The sequence below is a fragment of the Odontesthes bonariensis genome, chromosome 15, assembly GCF_027942865.1.
Source record: "Odontesthes bonariensis isolate fOdoBon6 chromosome 15, fOdoBon6.hap1, whole genome shotgun sequence".
NCBI lineage: Eukaryota > Metazoa > Chordata > Actinopteri > Atheriniformes > Atherinopsidae > Odontesthes > Odontesthes bonariensis.
Genome location: NC_134520.1, coordinates 31,189,270 through 31,208,225, shown reverse-complemented (window position 1 = coordinate 31,208,225; position 18,956 = coordinate 31,189,270). Strand labels below are relative to the sequence as shown.

Below are 18,956 nucleotides of genomic sequence, written 5' to 3'. Positions count from 1 at the left end.
CGTTTGCAACAAGCTGTTCTAACAAAGTGTCTAAAGATGAAGATTATGTGCAGACACATTGCTGATTCAGTCCCTGAGTTAGATTCCTTTCATGTGCAAGACTGATTCATTGCTCGGTGTTAAGAGGCAAATAAAAAAACACATTCCTCCTCAGGTACAAGGGGTGGACTGAAAATATGTGAAAATGCAGCCAATGTATAAAGTACAATCTTGAAGACTTGAAAGTCCTTCAAAAAGCTTGAAGAACTAAAGTGAAGGATTACAAGCAAGTTTGAGTCCCTGGAAGCAAAATGTAAAGAATGGAGGTGTGGCTAAACACTTGAGCACTGTACTGCATGTTGTATAAGAGAGTGTTGACAAAGACTCCAGGTTGCTGTTTTATGTGTGACGCAGGAGTGAGCCTGGACGCAACTGATGTAGACAGCTGCAGTTTTCTTCCAGAATAACTTAGAACAGTGAACATAAAACACATTCGGTGCCATTAGGATAACATTTACAAGATATCATGTGGCAGACTGAAACATTTCTCACAAACAAAAGCTCTTAAAGAATTATTTCCTCAACCTGGCCCTGAGGGTTTAACTAAATCTGACACCTGCTTCTAGCTCTCCTTTACCTTGAATTCAGGTCAAACTCTGTCCCCGAAATTCTGCTCTTTACTCACTTACATGTTGCACAGTACTATGCCCCTCTGTATGTATACCACTCCTGTCTGTCAGTGAATCAGCTTCATTGCTCTAGATGAGTAAGATGATAAGTAACCATGAATACACAGATTTTTTTTACAATTTAAACTCTGTTGTTTCAGTTTTACTAGCCCTTCCTGCCTTATCTTTAAAAAATGCCACAATATAGTTTGTTCTTTAAGACAAGGGAAACAAATCTGTTTGAAATCTGAGGCAAATATTCTCCAAATATAAACACCTTATTGAGCCCTAATAGAGGAAATAGAAGCTACTAATTGCATCCATCCAGTGCATCTCTATCAAGAAACCAAACTGTGCAGGGTGACGGCTTTCAGAGAAACAAATTTGAACCTTTTTTTGTTTGACTTGATATTGTGAACTGAGTAAGAACTTGTATAGTCAGACCTGCGCTGCAATTCTCAGCTATTTGACTTTTCGCTTGTTTTCTCTTGGAACGCAATTTCATGGATGAGTTTCTGTTAAATGAAGTGAGCCTCTTGAGACATGTTGTATTAATTGCATTAGACTATATAAGATATTATACCTTTGTGGCTTATATATCCCCATAGAACCTGTTCTTTAGCTCCAAAAAGGTTGTTTTCAGAAAGAAATTGTTTTGACAACTCAAATCTGTTATAACATGATGTTTTAATATCAATTTATCTACAAAATCTTGACTGACACAAGTGTAATCTGGTCTTCATGGAAAGTGCACTGTCACTAAAGCAAAGAAACATATAAAAAATTACAAACAAACAGACTGTACCATTTTTACCATAATGTGTCCATTCATTTAGCCTTGGTACTTACAGTATAAATGAGTCATACTGAAACGGCATGGTTCAACTTAATGCGATGGTTTCTGAATGTCAATTGTAGAATTGTTTTGAGTTTGTTGTGGGAAAACAGTTGTGCATTTGCTCACTGTTCCAGCTCATTCTTTATATATAGCACTGAAAATAGTTCCCACATGATGAAAACCAACACAACCAGCTGAGTACATTCTTCAGCCCTCGTTGTGATCAACCGAAGTTTGGTAATCTGTAAAGACCGAGCATCTGTAAGCATCTGCACAACAAAGGGCACAATCTTCAGGAGTTTTCTGTGTAAATTTACAGTCCAGTTCTCCATTTGAGCAGCTGTTAACTGCACAATTTGGTGGTCTCGTAATCCAGTGAATTGGGCAGACGGGAGCTGAAAGCCTGTATGGAGGTATGGATTCGAACCACCTCGCTGGCAGTCAGTTTAAGCCTGTGCCGGAGGAGACAGGCGAAGAGGTCCAACTTCTGTTGACCTGGTGGCGAAAGACGGTTCACCCGGTCTCGTATTTCCAAGAGCTGAAGCATGGCCGTGTCCTGGGAACCCTGGGTGTACGGGTAGTCCAATTGCAGAATCAAATCGCGGATTGCCTCTGGGTCGAAGTGCATGCTGTAGCCAAAGACCTGAATGCTGTTGATCTTCATGTAACCGAGGCTCTGAGCAGGATCTGTCATTTCTATAGGCTCATAGTAAACACTGTCATTTGCTCCATCTTGAGTCTTTATCCTGCTACGGAGATAGATGTGGATGGTTTCAAAGAATGTCTTCCACTTGTTGCCCAGTGTCAGAGTCCAGTTATAACACTCAAAGGGCAGGTCGAGCTTGGTGGCCTGCCAGTCTGGAAAGCTGTTCTCATTGACAGGAATGTACCAGCTCTCAGAGTGGCTCCCTCCAAATGGGTTAATATAGAGAGTAAGTGCAGGCTCCAGGGTGCTATTTTTTGTAAGGCAGATCTGAAGGGATATTCCCAGCAGCATGTGGACCATGTTGGACTTGTATTTGTTACTCTTCAGCGTCAGCAGCATCCTCTTTCTCCATGATGGGTCAAACCAGCTGTTCAGTCGCATGTCATTGCTGATGAAAATTGCATGGACCTATTAGATGAATACACACAATGGCACATATTAAGTTTCAAACAAAAGCAAAAACAAAATCATATTTAATTACGTTTTGACAGAAAATCCCTCACACTGAAAGCTGGAGTAACTAGGCATTTTTCTAGAATGGTATGGTCAGCTCATTACAGTGATATGTGTACAGTAAGTAACAAGGGCAAAATTAATTAAACATTCAGGCCATGTGATGTGCTTGTAAGAGAATAACCTTTTTCCTCACATACAAAGATCTCATATACTCTAATGATACTATTATTACAAGTCAAATAGTAAATTCTTAAAGGATGCCCTAGCATCCCATAAATTCCTTTCATTGAAACTATTTAGGTGATATTTGGACCATGTTCAGGCAAATTCATGTTATTTCATGTCTGTTTGGAGACTTAATGAACCCTGACAGAGGAACTACACCTGGTTTCATTCAAACTGCACAAAGCACTTTGGGTCTGCCCTGGCAATGCATTACCCATATTGAGATGAGAAAATGGCAACTTCATAACAGCAGGAAGAAGAGTATATTTGGAGGACGCTATATGTGTAAGATTTTCAGCTGACTGAAGAAAAAAACAAAGTTTTACTAGTATTAAAGACGTCTTTTTGGCTGCAAATATGAAAGCTTTTTATTTTTCATTTATGTTTTCACTGTTTTTCAGTGTGGTGGGCAAATAGATTTATTTGAGTTTGTTAGAGGGAATTTTTCACAGATGAGATTTTTTTTTGTATTTTGAAGTGTTTACTTGGTAATTCTGAGATATGTTCTAAATGACCTTGTCTACCTGCAGACAAAGAGTTTAATTTGTATGGTGATATTCAGGGAATAAAACAGACCACCCTGAATTTTGAAAACAACAAAATATACACCATGCAGAACCATGAGAACCTTTGCAGACATGCATATGCAGAAAGCATCGATTAATCATTGTCGTTTTCTCCTGATACGTCCATGTGACATTAAACCAGGCAACCACTAAAAAGTAGAATGGACAGGTACTGAAGAAGGGGAGAAACTTAAAGACCACACTGCACAGCTATATAGAAGGGGAGAGGAAGTGCTGAAGCAATGTTTGGTATGAGAAAAGATATTATCAATATTTTATCGAACATCAAAATCAGTTCTAGTTCTGTATTTTCTGCATTCTGCCAGGTTACAATTTTAAGCAAGAAAATAAATATAGTAAATATAGTTTGTATCGTAACATTATGTTGTAGCAAAATATGCTTAAAATGTCCAATGAAACGTGGAACAACAGATATCATAACAGAAAAATGACCATGGAAACCATATTTGCTAACAGAGGAACACTTTGCAGTGTTTAATGGCTCCCATAAGAGCATGTATTTTTCCCATGCTGCTGTTATAAAACAGCTCTACTCTCAGTGAGTATGACATCATTAAACAAAGGCCAACAGAAAAATACCTCCAGTCTGCGGTCTGCTCTCTGCAGTAGGTAGCCCAGCTCCAAATCCTGGAGGTCCGTTTCAAACCCAAGGTAGTTCTCTGTAGAGTCAGCCACCATAGGCCTGCAGGCGCCCTGCATCAGTGCAAAGCCTGGGTTGCAGCTTCCACAGCGGGTGTGGTTGTCAGGCGCACACGCCGCACAGGCTGAGCCCTCCCCGATAGAGCAGGGCGTGGGCAGCTGACAAGTGCTGTGTTCATACCGGCAGCTGCAGCTGTGAAGCTCCTCGGAGAATTCTCCGAGTTGGTTGTTCTCTGAACAATACAGGAGAGACTGGAAATGGTTCAGCCAGTAGGACTGGAGTCTGCACCAGGGAGTAAAGAAAGGGATAAAGAAGGGATAAGGAGAGAGTTATTGAACACATTTCAGCATGAGCCTATTTAAGAGGAAGAAGTTTTATAAGACACCTGTGTGGACCTGCAGACAGCTTGCTTGTTAAAATATTTAAGACGGACAGGAATGGAATCGTTTAGGTCATTTGCATATCAAAACATGTGAAAGTTTACTTTTTATATGATCTATAATTGAGATTTGTTTTAGCATGTGTTTGGTGGATCTTGATATTGTCTGATCCAAAAAATCTATATAAAAAAAGTAGCTCTGTAATCTCAAAATGACATAGTATCATGGATTTATATGCCAGAGTTGGGAGTTTCATGTTAAACAATTACAGTGTTTCGCTCACCGAGTGATTTCAGTCTGCCTGCATGAGATTTTTATGGAGGTTTCATGAATTTGCTGTCCTACAGCACTTGATTGGTGAAGGTTAAATATGCACAGAATATGAATAATGTTAGAAAAAAGACACTGAGAGCTACGCAAGAGACATAGAATGTTGCCTTTGATCAGTTTGTGACATGAATATTAGAAGTGCACCGCAGCTGTAGGCTAACCTTATCTGAGAGATGTACATAATTCCCCCATGTGAACTGGAGTTTGATTTCCTTACTGTATAAATGTATCTGCTATGATCCTTTTATGCCTTTTATCCTCTTTGTGAACTGAAGAAAAGCCTGTTGAGTATTCTTTATGAGAAAAAAAAGAGCTTCTTTGATGAGCGTGTATTGAAGTAATTTTTGTGGTAATCTGAAAGTGTTTGTCAGATTACATTTGGGGCTTCTTTCCTTTGTATCACAAACTTGTTTTACGCTTGGCAGTGGGAAGCAAGCCCTTAGAAAATCACCGATTTGAATATAAACTCCCTTTGATGGAAAAAGCGGTCTGGGGAAATGAACGGAAAGGACTTCCTGTCCATCATCTGCTACCTGTGGGTAAGGCATTTCACCTCCGACAGCTTCAGCAGAGCAAATCTGTTGCCAAGACAAGACTGCAGTTGTACCGTTGGTTCCCCGGTGTGATTATGTACAGCCTTCATGCCCCCCACCACTCTCCTTCTGAACCACTGCTGTAAATCACAGTGTCCTCTGACTTCTGTGCTCAATTAAAGGAGCGGGTAACGAAAAAAATTTATAATAATGTATGTGTAATACATGTTGATGTTTCTCTTCCCTGTAAAACCAACCGAAGAATTATTAAAAGGATTTTCAAGGTTTACTTTTTGAATGGTCAATGTTATTATTTATTATTTTAACATATAACTGCACAATGATGTAAGTTAAATATCTTTCTAATTTAACCTCGAGCTGCTCTGAAGTCATTCAACTTTCGAGAACAACAAACTGGGTGCAAGTTTGTGAATATTTGAACAAACCAGAGCAGATCTGACAGGATGTAACTATTTATGGGACTTCTCATAGAGACTGGAGGCTGTTGGAAACTCTTGGGCTGCAGTTAATGCAGCCAGCTCTCTTCCGCTTCCCAGTCCAGTTTATCTATCTTCTGTGCTTTCTTGTCTCTTTGTCCTCCTTTTTCTGTACATATATTTCAGTCTTTTGCTCGTTTTGGGATTTTCTTCCCATTTTTATTTCAGCGAGCGCTTTCCATGTGACTTAATTTTTCTTCTCGCACTTTTTTGATTGTCTGCTTAGCCTTCATTGGTCTCACCTGCATTTGGCTTCCTGTTTAGGTATTTGTGTATTTCTAGCGTCTCTCTGTGTTCTTTAGCTGTGCTTGTGCCTGTGTGGTTTTTTTCTTTGCAAATGTTCCTACCCTTGCTTTGTTAGATTATGGATATTTTTCTACTGCTGGATTCAATCGAAGCCTTGCCATAACTTCATATTTTCAGAATATCAATAAATTGTATTCTTTCTCCCCTATTCTTACGTCCTACTTTTTAATATGACCTGGACTCTCAAAAGTAAGAACTGAACTGGGCATTCTTTTTCCTACAGTCATCTTCTCGGAGGGAAGACGGAATGATTTATAAACATTCCTGCAAAGATTTGCTTTCTTTCAGTTATCAGAGTATTTGCAAAAAGTAGTAATGATGTGGGATGATGAGGTTTGGTTAGTAGTAAGTTATTGATATAACAAGGTTGGTAACAGCACGTAACCTCTAGAAATATAGGCTAACTGTTGCAAAAATTAAATGAAATGGTGTTCCTATCCTTTTAAATCTGTGTGATAGTGTTAAAAAACATATTTTTTTAAATATGTGAAAGGGATATTATATAAACCGTCTTTACTAAAAAAAAGGAAATATTGAAGCACCTTTTAGCCTGATTAAACAGAGAGGTTTAAAACAGGGGCGATTTTAGGATCTGGTCTTTAGGGGTGCCCAGCCCCCCTAAAAAACAAATGCTAGAAAATAAATAAAATGGTCACTAAAATAATGCATCCTTGAGCAAAAAAAATGTGTTTTTGCATAATATAATATTTTAAAAATGTGCTGAGCCAGGGGGTGCCGAGCTATCTCACGGTGGTGCTTTGGCACCACTAAAAATACCCTAGCCTCGCCCCTGGTTTAAAATAAGCACAATGCACCACATTACATTCCCACAAAACGTAAATGAAGAGTTTGTCGGTCATGACTAAATGGTGTTAAGCAGGCTGTACATGTCATGTGCATCTATCAGATGAACCAGCTTGGAAATAAGGGGGATGTTTCCACCTTCAGGCGGACCAGATGGTACAACCTACTTCTGTGAAATCTTGCATTGTAACATGTTTGATGTATTTTGGTCTATTTCTTTCCTTTTATAAAGCTAAACAAACAGGGACTGAAATCAAACTCGGATGAGAAGAGAAAACATCACAACAAAGCCACTTATTGACTTTCTGTGGGCAACATTTCTGTGCAACAATCGTCTAAGGTGTTCCACTCAGTCTTCTTGAGGAAAAAAAAAAGACATTTTAACCACAACTTGTGCATTTAATGTGATTCATTTTGAGCATGAAGAAAATTCTAAAATTAATCTAAAATTCTGCCAGAAAGTTTAAAGAATGCTTTTGTCTCAAATGAAAGATATTGCCCTGCTTCTAATTTAATTACTACAACTGTTTCTAATGCCAGATCTGCAGTAGCAGCTTCCCAGAGAAGCACATTTAGCGTATTTCCAGAACCTATATCAACATTAGTATTGTAAAAACGTGTACGTCAAAGCAGTCAGCAAATCGATATTAAAGAACAGTCAATTAAAAAAAATTCCATGACAGTAATTACAATTTTTGTTGCATTTGGCACCTTTTTGTTTCTCTTTTCTATGGAAAAAAGCCTTTAAGCTGATTTAAAAAAAAAAAAACAAAGTATTGAAACTGGAAGACAATGTGCATCATTACGGCTAATGGCTAAAGTTTGAGCATAAAGTCAAGCATCCTTTCCTATCATTATCTACCTAAAAAAAAAAAAAAAACAAGCCAAGCGGTCTGTTGCTTTGACTGCCTTATCCTCTCATAATTGTCAGCGCAGCGGCAAAGCAAACACCAGCAAGAAAAATCAATCACATGTCTCTCATCTACCGCAAGTGCTGAGAACACCATGTTAAAGGGGGAGCTTCTGTTTCTCTCCCGGGAAAACTGATAAACACCGCACTCCAAATCTCTGTCAACTGAGAATGGAGATTCTACGAAGAGGGAAAGGAAAGGGGATGCATGAACGTTGATTTGGCTGTGAACACACTGATAAACACTGCTTGGAAGAGGATGAAACTTCCTGGCAAGTGGGTGGAAATATCAGCTGTAAAGATGTGTGTTTTGGCAATTTGGTGTGAAGTACAAGAACAAATATGGAGAAGGAACACCGAGACAAAGAAAAGAGAGACGCTGGACATAAAGCACTGTATAGATTAATCCGACAGTTGATCTATGAGCCGTTGCCTCACTGCTGCTGTCATTACTGTTGAGGCGGCAGAGTCAAACTGAGCGCAGTGTGACTGACAGTGAGGGCTGAGCGGATCACCTTCTGCAAACACCACTTTGCCACACTTACAATGCCATGCAAGTAATTTTTTTCTGGAGTGGAAATAATGACTGTCTTCACTCTTTAACAAGACTGAAGGTACATAATGTTGTTATAACACAACAAATTGCTACGGAGAAGGTCACGGTGGGTTAGTCTTACAAAGCATCTAACTTTGAGACTGGGATTTTCTTTCTTTTTATATATATTATATTATATTTATATTTTACATCAACAGTATTAGGAATTTGTCTAACAATTGCACTAAACTACGCTGGGTTGTCAAAAGTAAAGTTTGACTTCAAATATAATGTTTTATATTCACACAAAATGCAGAATTGAATTCATACCTGCGGTTCAGAATTTATGAACAGTCATGAAACATGTGTGGGTAGTTCCAGACACATATCAGAAGATATTAGCGGGGTGAAACTCATGAATATGGATATAAAATTTCCTTGAAACATAGAACGTTCTCAATTATGACTCTATTATCCATATATATGTGCCTGTTCAAAGCCCCACATATCACCAGAGTTTACCTAGGTAGAAAATAAGAATAAATAAACACACAGTTATAGTGCTGAGGAGGTATGGAATATGGAAGAGTTTCTAGACAGGTGCAAAAGGGAAAACTGTGACCTGGCCATGCAGCAAAAGCTCCGAACATGTCCAGAAAACCTGCACAACAGTGTTGGAGTTCATGCTGAGAAGGATTAAGCCAACAGAAGTGTTTCATCCTCACATAAGATCAAATACCCTATAATTCAAAAGCAAATACATTGTTGAGAGGTGAATCAGTTTAGCATAGCTTTACATTTAAGTTATTTTGGACAAGGTTTTATTCCTGCAGTATTATTGGGGAAAAAAAAAAATATATATATATATAAACCTAGAAAATAGATGATCACATGATGACTTAAGTGACACATTTATGTCACAAATGAGCAAAAACAGACACAATGAAACAAGACTGCTATGAGGAATTATCAGCTAATGTAAAATTAATTCAACCCATCCTATTGTTACCTTCAAGTGTAAAAATAAGTGAGTCTTCAACAAATGTGAAGTTTGTTTCAATTGATATACTGTTTCAGTAGCCGCCCACAGAATGAACTTTACAATGCTAGTAAAAGCTGTTTACCATAAAAAATACAATTTTCATACACTCAAAGGATGTTTTGGGGGAGTGCAAGTGAAATGTCATCACACCAGTGGCAACTAGTTTATTTCCACTGACAGGGATTATTTAATAGAGATAAACTAAAAGCTGTGACAGCTTTTATAAGATGGGGGCCAAAAATGCCAGAATGCTGCAGCTCAACCGAGGGTCAGTATTAAATAGTTTAGAAAAATGATGCAACATTGAAAGAAAAAACAAACAAACAAACACTGGTCTCCTGTTAATGCTACAAAACATTTTTATTACACTAAGTTTAAGCATGAAAACTTTGCTCACTTGTGATATACACATTTTTGAAAGTATCACATGCAATAATTGTATGAACACGCCATGCAAACACAGAAACAGAGGATGAAAATGTTCTCTTACCGCTCTCTTGGTGTACGGACTTGAGGCTGTCGGTGACATCTTTTACTGAGGCTGAACAGCTTGAAGATGACTCTCTGGGCTCGTCTGGAGAGGACCCGCATGCTGTTCTCCAGCTGCTCATATCGCCATTGAAAAAGGCTGTCCAAGGACCACAAGTGTTGTATAGCTGACACATTCAGGAAGTGATCCTGGGGAAGCCTTGTGTAAAAAGTCTTAAATTCATCTGGAACAACAAAGAAAGGGTGACTTGTCAGTATTAACATCGTTACAGTGCATGTGTCCAAGAAGATCATTTACTTCACCTCAGTGAGACTGTGTTAATCAGCTATGAGCGACGTGGTCTGCAATAAGGAGTCTGGATTTGTAGAAAAGGTAAGTAGAACTGGCTTCAGTAAACACAATTCAGAAAGGATTGAAGCCAGTTCTCCAAGAGGAAAATCTGCTTCTACTGTGGGGAATTAAAGCAACTGCTTTAAAGATATTCAGCAAACCCATGCAACACTGAAATCTCACACACAGTCTCCTTTTTGCCCTATATATGCAAGATGTTTCATTCAATGAGTACATTTTTGTAGGAGAGACAAGGACAACAATTACACAATTAATTAAAACATTAGAAAGCCACTGAATGTTACACTAGAACAAGGCCAAAACTAAAATCAAAACCTAAGATGGAAACCTTCAAACAGCTCAAAGATCTTTCTGTCATGTGGGGAAAAAACATTTACATTGAGAAATTTAAGAGAATCCGGTTTATGAAGTTGAGAAAAACCCTACTGTTGGACACGGGATATAAAATGCACCAACATGCATGAAGAGAGGGAGCAGCCTCTCATACTGACATCATTCCAGTGGAGATTCTTCACATGCCAATTACTGAATCGATCCTGTAGAATGGTTTGAAATATCATATACTGACGCTTTAACACTGAGACCCAACTCCTGACCCCAGAGTGGGTCAGCGGTAGGACTTCTTTGCATGTCCTTTTGCTGATGAGGCACTGAGCTGTGATATCTCTTGGTGAAGGACACTTTTATGATACAGGTGGGTGTCTGTAGTCTGGGCACGTTCCCGGCCTTGCTTCACAGCCAGCTATTAAAACATAAACTTTGAAGGTAATTGCACTTAGTGATATTTTAGCCAAATCTGTCGAGTAGAAAAAAAATAAAAAAGACATCCATTTTGATTTTACCTGAGTAATAATCACCAAGGCAGGGTGACCGAGCACAGCAATAATTACTAAACATTGTGCTAAGAGCCTCCATTCAACCTCTGTTTCCTCAGTGATATGAAAAGCTGTACGGTCAATAAATGGGTTTTATAGCTGATTAATCTACAGCAGACATATTGTAAACTACCTGAGCCGAAAGCTGTTGATCTTTTTTAATCTAGTCTTGTCACATTGTTAATTTGCTATATGCAGAAAATGTGCCAGGATCCAGGATTCTCACTCAGCTATTATAGTTGACCTATAAATCATAGAGTAGGAGGAGATATACATATAGGATTCTCACTCAGGTTTAATGGTGCAGATAAAAGACTTGAATTCATCTCCACTTCCTCTCATATAAATGATTTATATTCAAAAGTCTGATTTTCTTGCATTTAGGATGAGGCATACAGAGTCAGAGGAAGCAAGAATTCATTATTTTTTATGAGAGCTTCCTCACCTGATTCTTCAAATTCTTTATAGAGCACCCCCCATGTCTCTGTGATCCTCTCCAGGCTTTCTTCCATAGCTTGGATGTCCATATAGGGGCAGTTGCACTCAGGGAACTTGGGATCACAGTTGCACCAGCAGTCATTATCCTTACAAACAAACTCACCCTCTCCATTGCAGGCTATGTAGCTGAGAGCAGCCTGGACAAAACTTTCTCTCAAGTAGTCTGGGAGGATCACTTGCAAGCCTATAAAATCAAGCAGTGTTTAGTATAGTCCTCAAATGTGAACTTGGGGAGTGACTGGGAAAATGTAGAGGCAATGTCGTGGAGGCTTTCCTACTAACATCTATACATGGATATGTTTGTATGCCAAACAGTTACTGCTGTGTACTTCGTGCATTCAAACTTTACAGACGAATGTTAGAACTTTAAAAATACATCATGACAATCACAAAAGAACTGGTTAAAAATCATATACAAACCTTGCAGCTGGACTTTATTTTCAGGGCTCTGGACCAGCACAGAACTTACAGAGTCGAGGTTGTCATAGTTACTACACCCCAGAGGGCCTGTTCGGGTCTCTGTAACCTGGCCAACAGCAAAATAAAAAGCTCATTTATAAATTTCAAACTGTATCCATTTTAGAACTTGTGGTTAAGTTAGATTTCTTAAAAGAAAAAAAATATTTGACTAGATGAGCCAAACTTCAATCACTTTTTCCATTCTGTTAAAATAACGTAGTTCTACATAATCGATAGTAATTGTGAATTTGAAAAGAATTTAAAAGTAGGGAAAGCTCATTCTAATTCCTCTAAATTGCTGTAAGGCTGGTTTGCTGTACTGATTTTATGCTAAAATGCTCCATGTTTTTTTTCCTAGCCACTGATTGAAGACATTTCAATTGACTTTTGCCACATGAAAGCTTCAACAAAGCACCCCTTTCCACTTCATTTACAACAAGAGATCTTATTTCAACGCTCTCCTTTTTCTTACTGTGACAGAGAGAGGAGCACCTAAGCAGATCTCATTTTTCTCCCTTTGTGGTTGCGCGACAACGCATTACGTTCGGCGATTTGTTCTGGTCAGGCTTGTCAGAGGACAGTTGGTGTAAAGTGACAGATGAATGAGTCAAGACAATGAGGGTCAGCCCATCGGTAACACCATCATAACGGGCTAAAGACCACAGAAACTCACAAGCCTGGCGCTGCAAGGAAGCGAAAACTCAGCATGATGTTCTTTTAATTAGAAACAAGAAAAGTCAGCACATCACACCTGTTTTAGCCTCCATGTTCACAGTATTTTCTACAAATCATTTTAAGATCCTACTATTTTCTTTCTCTTCCGTCTTTGTGTCCTTTTGGTGCTATATGAGCCTGTACATAGACTGAGCTGAAGACGAAAGACAACAGAAGACAAATTTCTTCTTAAAACATACTTTTATCCGATAGTCTTGCCTAATTTAACAGGAATGTTTTGATCTACATTTCAATTAGTTGATGATATATTGACTTTCTGTATTATGACATATCATGCCTGCTTGTATGAAACACTTGATAAAATAAAGGTTTTCATTATAATTGTTATTCAGTTAAATATATCTAATCCAGAGGAAAGCGTTGAGAGGAAAAATAAATATTCTTTGTGAATGGAAATGGAAAAATGAAGATAAATTCATTGCAATCCTTCAACTATAATATTTACATCGCACTATAAACTCCTTGTTTCCTCTGTGAGGGAGTCTAATGCCGATATGAACATGAGGAAATTAGATACATTGCAGGATTCCAAACCGCCTGAATATTGAATCTATAAAAGGAATTATTTGATATGCCATATGATATGCCATATGGCAAACACTGACAGATGAGCAAACCATTCAATTTCCGCTTTGCGTAGCAGCTGCTATTCACTGTTGATACATTCCCGTTTATTAAAAATACTTAATCGTACATTATTGGCCACCTGTATCGAGGCATATGACAATATTAGGGAGCAAAGAGCTGGCCAGAGTTCTGTTGAAGATATAGGCCTCTGTTTGGTATTTTTCTTCGAGATGTGGATTCATAGTCCCGGGGCCAAATGCATTAAACTCTGAAAAAGAGTACTGAATAAAACTATGTGTATGCAGTATGCATGAAGGCAGAAAGGTGCACACTGCACACCTTCTTTTCACACTTTCAGAAAACTCTCCATGTACATGGTCCTATTCTATGAATCCCACTCATTTGAAAAGTGAAAGCATGTCCCTGAGCCTGATTTCCACCCCAATCTTAACTCATCTATGGATGTAAATATTCTCTTTTGCCATGATTTCATATTATGGTCTTGTTACAGTAAACAAAAGGTTTGCAATGAGAGGGAATATATATTTTTTATTTGATAGCTGCTTTGACTACGTTGAGTAAGGAAATTAGCAACTTTGAAGGACTAAATGAGCTTCAAACTCTTGAGTAAATCAGTGTAAAATATCAAAAGCTGCTTTGGAAATTGCCCACTTTGTAAATAAAACATTACAGTGTAAAAACTTGTGCTCAGTGAGCCTTAATTTCTGTTTTTTTTTTGGGCTGCTATTATTAACCAAAGCTGTTATATTAAAACAACAAATAAAGATAAGTTAAAGGGTAAAAAGAGATGACGAATGCAGCGTAAAGACTTATTATCGTCCAGCTGTCGTTAAGGGTGTGTCACTATGTGTCTCTCCATGTTTCTCCATGTTTGGGATTTTCCTGCAGGTTTACACTTATTTGTCCTTTCTCAATTTGGCATCCTTGGTTCGAGTGTGACCATAGATGATCAGAGTATCATGAGTCCACTCTGTCATTGTCCAGACAACAATCGATACTTGAGATCGGGTACACACGTGAATGACTTTACCATTACAAGAACACTATAAATCAAGTGACTGTCCATAAGAAGATAATATAAAATTAGAGGACCTTGGGTTTTTTTTTCATTCAAGTCTGACACCTTGTTTTTAATGACAAATGTGATCTGAGGAACGTTGGGATGTCGGTATCAATTCTCAGTCTATGAAATTCTTAAATTCTAACAAAAATGCTCCCCTTCCGCTCTCTGACAACTGGAGTCATTGTTCAAACAAGCAGGCTGGATTTCAGAATTCTCTGCATCGTCACTACTTTGAGAAAGTCTGGGTTTCCAGTGCAGAACACAATAGAACCACGTTTTTCCTCAAAACTGAGCTTCAATTTCCCTTTTGCATAGAGACAGCAGCAACGTCTCACTTTCTCATTCATTCCCGAACTTGTTCGATTAAATGAATGCAGAGAGGTGCATCAGTTCCGCTGCGGTGTGGGTCAACGCTTTGTGGAAATGATGCACAACAGTGAAGGAATCTGTCACTCCTTTGACTCACTTTCCCCCAGTCATGAAGGTGAATTTCTGCCCCCCTCACTTCCCACCTGTCAGTCACGCCACACGGCTGCCTTTGGAGCATGAAAACACACTCTCTCATCCTCTTTCTCTCTCTGTAGCTACAGAAAAATACCTTAATTCACAAGAAATGGAACGGAGAAAAGCGCCTGCTGTTGCTCCTTCGATGTGCATGACTCAAATGCAATGCTCAATCCTCCCCGAACAAAATGTGGTGAGAGGGACAGAGCTTTGATATAAGTACAGGGAGTCTTATTCATGTCCTGCTGCAGCAGTGGAGGCCACACCACCGGCTCCCACTGTGTCCCAAGAAATGGAAAAAGGCAGAGAGGAGGGTTGTTCTCCCCTCAGTCCCCCTATTAACCCCATGCTACCTGAAGGTGACAACCAGAGGCAGAAACCTGTCACCAGCTGTGTCTCGCAGGACTCATTTCTCTTCCCCTCGCCATATGTGCTCATCACGGCGCTTCCTGCTGACTCAATGTGCTCATGGCAGCTGAAGATCATATCTCATCACAAGCAGGCTGATAAAAAGCATCATCCTCATTAATTTCACTGCTGCTGTTACTGTAATAAAATTACAGTAACATAGAATGCAAAATCACCTGTAGCCTTGTTATATGCCTACATTTTTAAACGTATTTGTTCCTTTTTTAAATGGATTTCTTGTTTGATAGCACCCGACTCTTTTTGCTGTTGTAGGTTTCAGTATGAAAGGATCTGTGTTCACTCAAAGGAGTTAGTTAGAACTGGTAATTCTAGATTTTGTGAACCATAACTTCTTTTCTCAGACACAATCCATGAACCTTTGTCTTGAACTGTTACTTTAGATTTGTTTGTTTCTCTCAACATGGATTTTGATTTTTACTTGACTAAAGTCAAACATATTCCAAGAACACAAATTCTAGCCTTAAACCGTGCGTGCTTTTCAGTTCATTGTGGTGTTATGAGTTTGATATGACTGGTGATCAGCTGAGGTCAAAGTAGATAGAAAACTTACTAATCAGTGTGTTTGAATGCTTTAAAAGGCAAAGAAAAAAAGATGAAGAGATGTTACCTTGATAGCGGTGGAGGCGATCTGGATGTGGTGCAGTTTGCGCAGAGTGCTCTCCCTGTCTATGAAGTAGGAGGCAGCCAGCTGATGCAGAGCTTCCAGCGTCACGGTGGACGAGTTGCCCGAAAAATCGCTCACCTCTGCTTTCTTACTCAGCTTCCTCTTGTCCACAAATATCGTTAAGGCCTCTTCTCCTACAAAAATAAATACAATACATCTCTTTAATCTCAAACTTGTCTTCTACGATACCATGTTGCACTTTCTGACATATATTCAGACTTTAAGGGATTACATGTGTTCTTTTCTCTCTTTGGTGCTATGCACTCATTGCTGGATTGTTAGTTCAACTAACAAATAAACTGTCAGTGCCCGAGTGTGCAAACTTATTTTAAATTATGATTTTCTCTGACTTAGTTTGTTCCCATTTGGCACATTTTTCACAGCAGAACAAAAGGTTAAGATAACTTTCTGTTTCAGTTTTGCCATTCGATCTACAGTCTAACACAGTTTAACACCGCACCTGCTCTCCTCCCGGAGACACACTTATATGGGCGTGAGGGAGCTCAAGCGCCACTGAAGCATAAAGGCACTTAACCACAATTAAGATAAGCCGTGCCACCCATATCTGAAGCCAGCGATCATTGCAATCAGCTCCTCATAAGTCTCAGGGCCATGGTAACACACTGTCTATGCTTTGAGAGTCCCTGAGACTCTGCACATCATCTTTCTCATTATAATGCAGTGTTAATGTTTCAGAGCCATTTTTCTGCCTGCTGCCTTTCTTACTCGGCTGCTGAAGGGCACAGTCTTAATATCACAATCTATTTATTAATTTCATTAAGTCCATATGTTTCTGAACACAGAGGCAATCCATCCAGAACCACAGAGGCAATTCTCTGGCAAATATCCAAGGCAAACTCCTCATTCTCCTCTCTTCATAGCACTAAGCGCTGGCTGAGAGCCAGAGCACAGGGCTGCATCAGCTGAGGAAGGTGGGAGGGTCGCATTATATGCAGCCACTCACCAAAGCAACCTTTTCAAAGCATGGAGTTGGGTCGAAAGTAATTGACAAGTGTTGCTCTGTGGAAGCAAACCAGCTCTTCAGAGCATACCTGTACGTCTCTGACATTTTATTTATTTATTACTTTCTTTCCTTTAGTGATCATCCCTTCATCAAACTGTAGACTAGAAAAAAAAAATCCTACTGGGAGTAGGAATGGCATGTTTACTGTAGACAGGCTTTTAAAATAAGTCATGCGTTGCTGAAGACCAATTTCCCTGCTTTTTTGTTGAATTGAATTATGTTGAGATGGTTCATTCAGTTACTGTGAGTGAGCTGCAGTAATGGGCCATCTCCATCTCCATCTGTTTTCCATGTGGGACACCTTGAAGAGCAAATTCTAACAACATTTGTTACCACAAACTGCATGCCTTACTGAAGCCCACATCATCTTGGAGAAAAAGGAATTCCTTCGCGCGCATTTCTCCTTCTGCATTGTACTATATTACATGAGCTAACTAGTTATACCCTGGATTACTTTTACAACCGTGGATTTCAGGAGAATCATTTAGTGATCAGAGATGCTTAGGAGGTACGTTTAAGCTTTAACTTCATTCACAGCAGACAAGAACAAAAAAAATAGGGTTCAGCTTCTTGCTGAAGAACACATCTATGTGTGGACATGAGGAGACAGGGATTGGCCAGTGTATTTTAAAGGGCATAGTTCATGGTTTGCATATGGATATGAAAAACATCTTAATGTAACCCACGTGTCAACAAAATAGGAACATCTTTTTATTATTCTTTTACCTCCCAGTGTGGCTGACAACAGGAAGTGGGTTCCATACTTCCTGATCAAATTTTCAGTGATCGTCTGAGTCGTAGGCCTCCGGCCCAGGAATCGGATGTTCCTGATGAACTCAGGGGTCAGAGGTAACTGTGACTCCAGGAACTCTCTCCTTTCTACTGCTAAGTTGTTCACCTTCCATCTTCCAAACTCCCTGAAAACATTCAAAAGAAACACAAAATGTAAGAAATACAATTTACAACTCATTGGGGCTCATGCAAGAACATTTTTGTATTTTTATTCTAAATTTCTCTTACTATTTTCGTACGAAGGTCTCGTACGAACACACCACGTCAGATTTAACAAACGCTCTTAACTTCGGAAAACGTGTGTAAACGACCTGCGTAAATGATGAATGCCACCCGTGCGTATTTAAGTGCACGTGCACGAGGATAGTAGATTTGCATACTCCACACCCAAAATTGTACAATATTAGGATGTGCTTCCTCTCTCCTGTGCCAGGAAGTGTGAGTGTTGAGTCATGAGAATGGCATCAAGGCGCAAAAAGAACAACTTTACGGGCTCTGAGACTGAAGTTCTGCTTTCAGAGATCCAAAAAGGAAAATCTGTCATTTTTAGCAGTGTCAGCAGTGGAATTACGGGACCTGCTAAAGCGAAGAAATGGGAAGCAATTAGGAGTGCTGTTAATTCTGTGTCACCTGTAGTTCGTAATGTCACCATAATTAAAAAAAAGAAATGGTTTGATATGAAAATGGCTTAAAAAAAAACGTCTCGCCCTGGCCAGGCGCTCGATGATTGCAACTAAAGCCGTGCAATCAGTTGTTGCCTCATCATGATGGCTCTTTGTGTTAATGAGGGGGGTCTTCTGGTCTGCCTGGGCAGGTTGGGAGACCCTCATTCATGACAATATTGTGCAAATCTGACATGCCTTTTCTGGGCTATAGAGCAGTTTGGCCCCAGCTGTATCGAGACACACCCACCTGGCCTTCAGCTCAGTGCGCTCCATGACAGCACGGGTGCTTTGATGCGTATATGTGTGCTCCAATTATGATTGGCAGTCCAGCCACGGGATGAAAGTCCCTCTTAATTTGTACTTGTTGGACAGCGGTGTATGGG

General features: G+C 39.3%; 1 protein-coding gene across 1 annotated transcript in view; it reads right to left on the bottom strand.

Annotated features, from left to right (window-relative positions):
• Positions 1-1,339: 1,339 nt before the first annotated feature.
• The window catches only part of brinp3a.2 (bone morphogenetic protein/retinoic acid inducible neural-specific 3a, tandem duplicate 2), a 43,726-nt gene continuing 26,109 nt past the window's right edge, over positions 1,340-18,956 (bottom strand). Inside the window, exons 3-9 of the mRNA XM_075485976.1 lie at positions 17,843-18,033; positions 16,036-16,226; positions 12,071-12,176; positions 11,598-11,834; positions 9,927-10,149; positions 4,039-4,381; positions 1,340-2,599 (exon numbers count right to left, since the gene is read on the bottom strand). Of these exons, the coding sequence (XP_075342091.1) occupies positions 1,829-2,599; positions 4,039-4,381; positions 9,927-10,149; positions 11,598-11,834; positions 12,071-12,176; positions 16,036-16,226; positions 17,843-18,033 (2,062 nt within the window). The 3' untranslated portion in view covers positions 1,340-1,828. The remainder of the gene's footprint in view (positions 2,600-4,038; positions 4,382-9,926; positions 10,150-11,597; positions 11,835-12,070; positions 12,177-16,035; positions 16,227-17,842; positions 18,034-18,956) is intronic.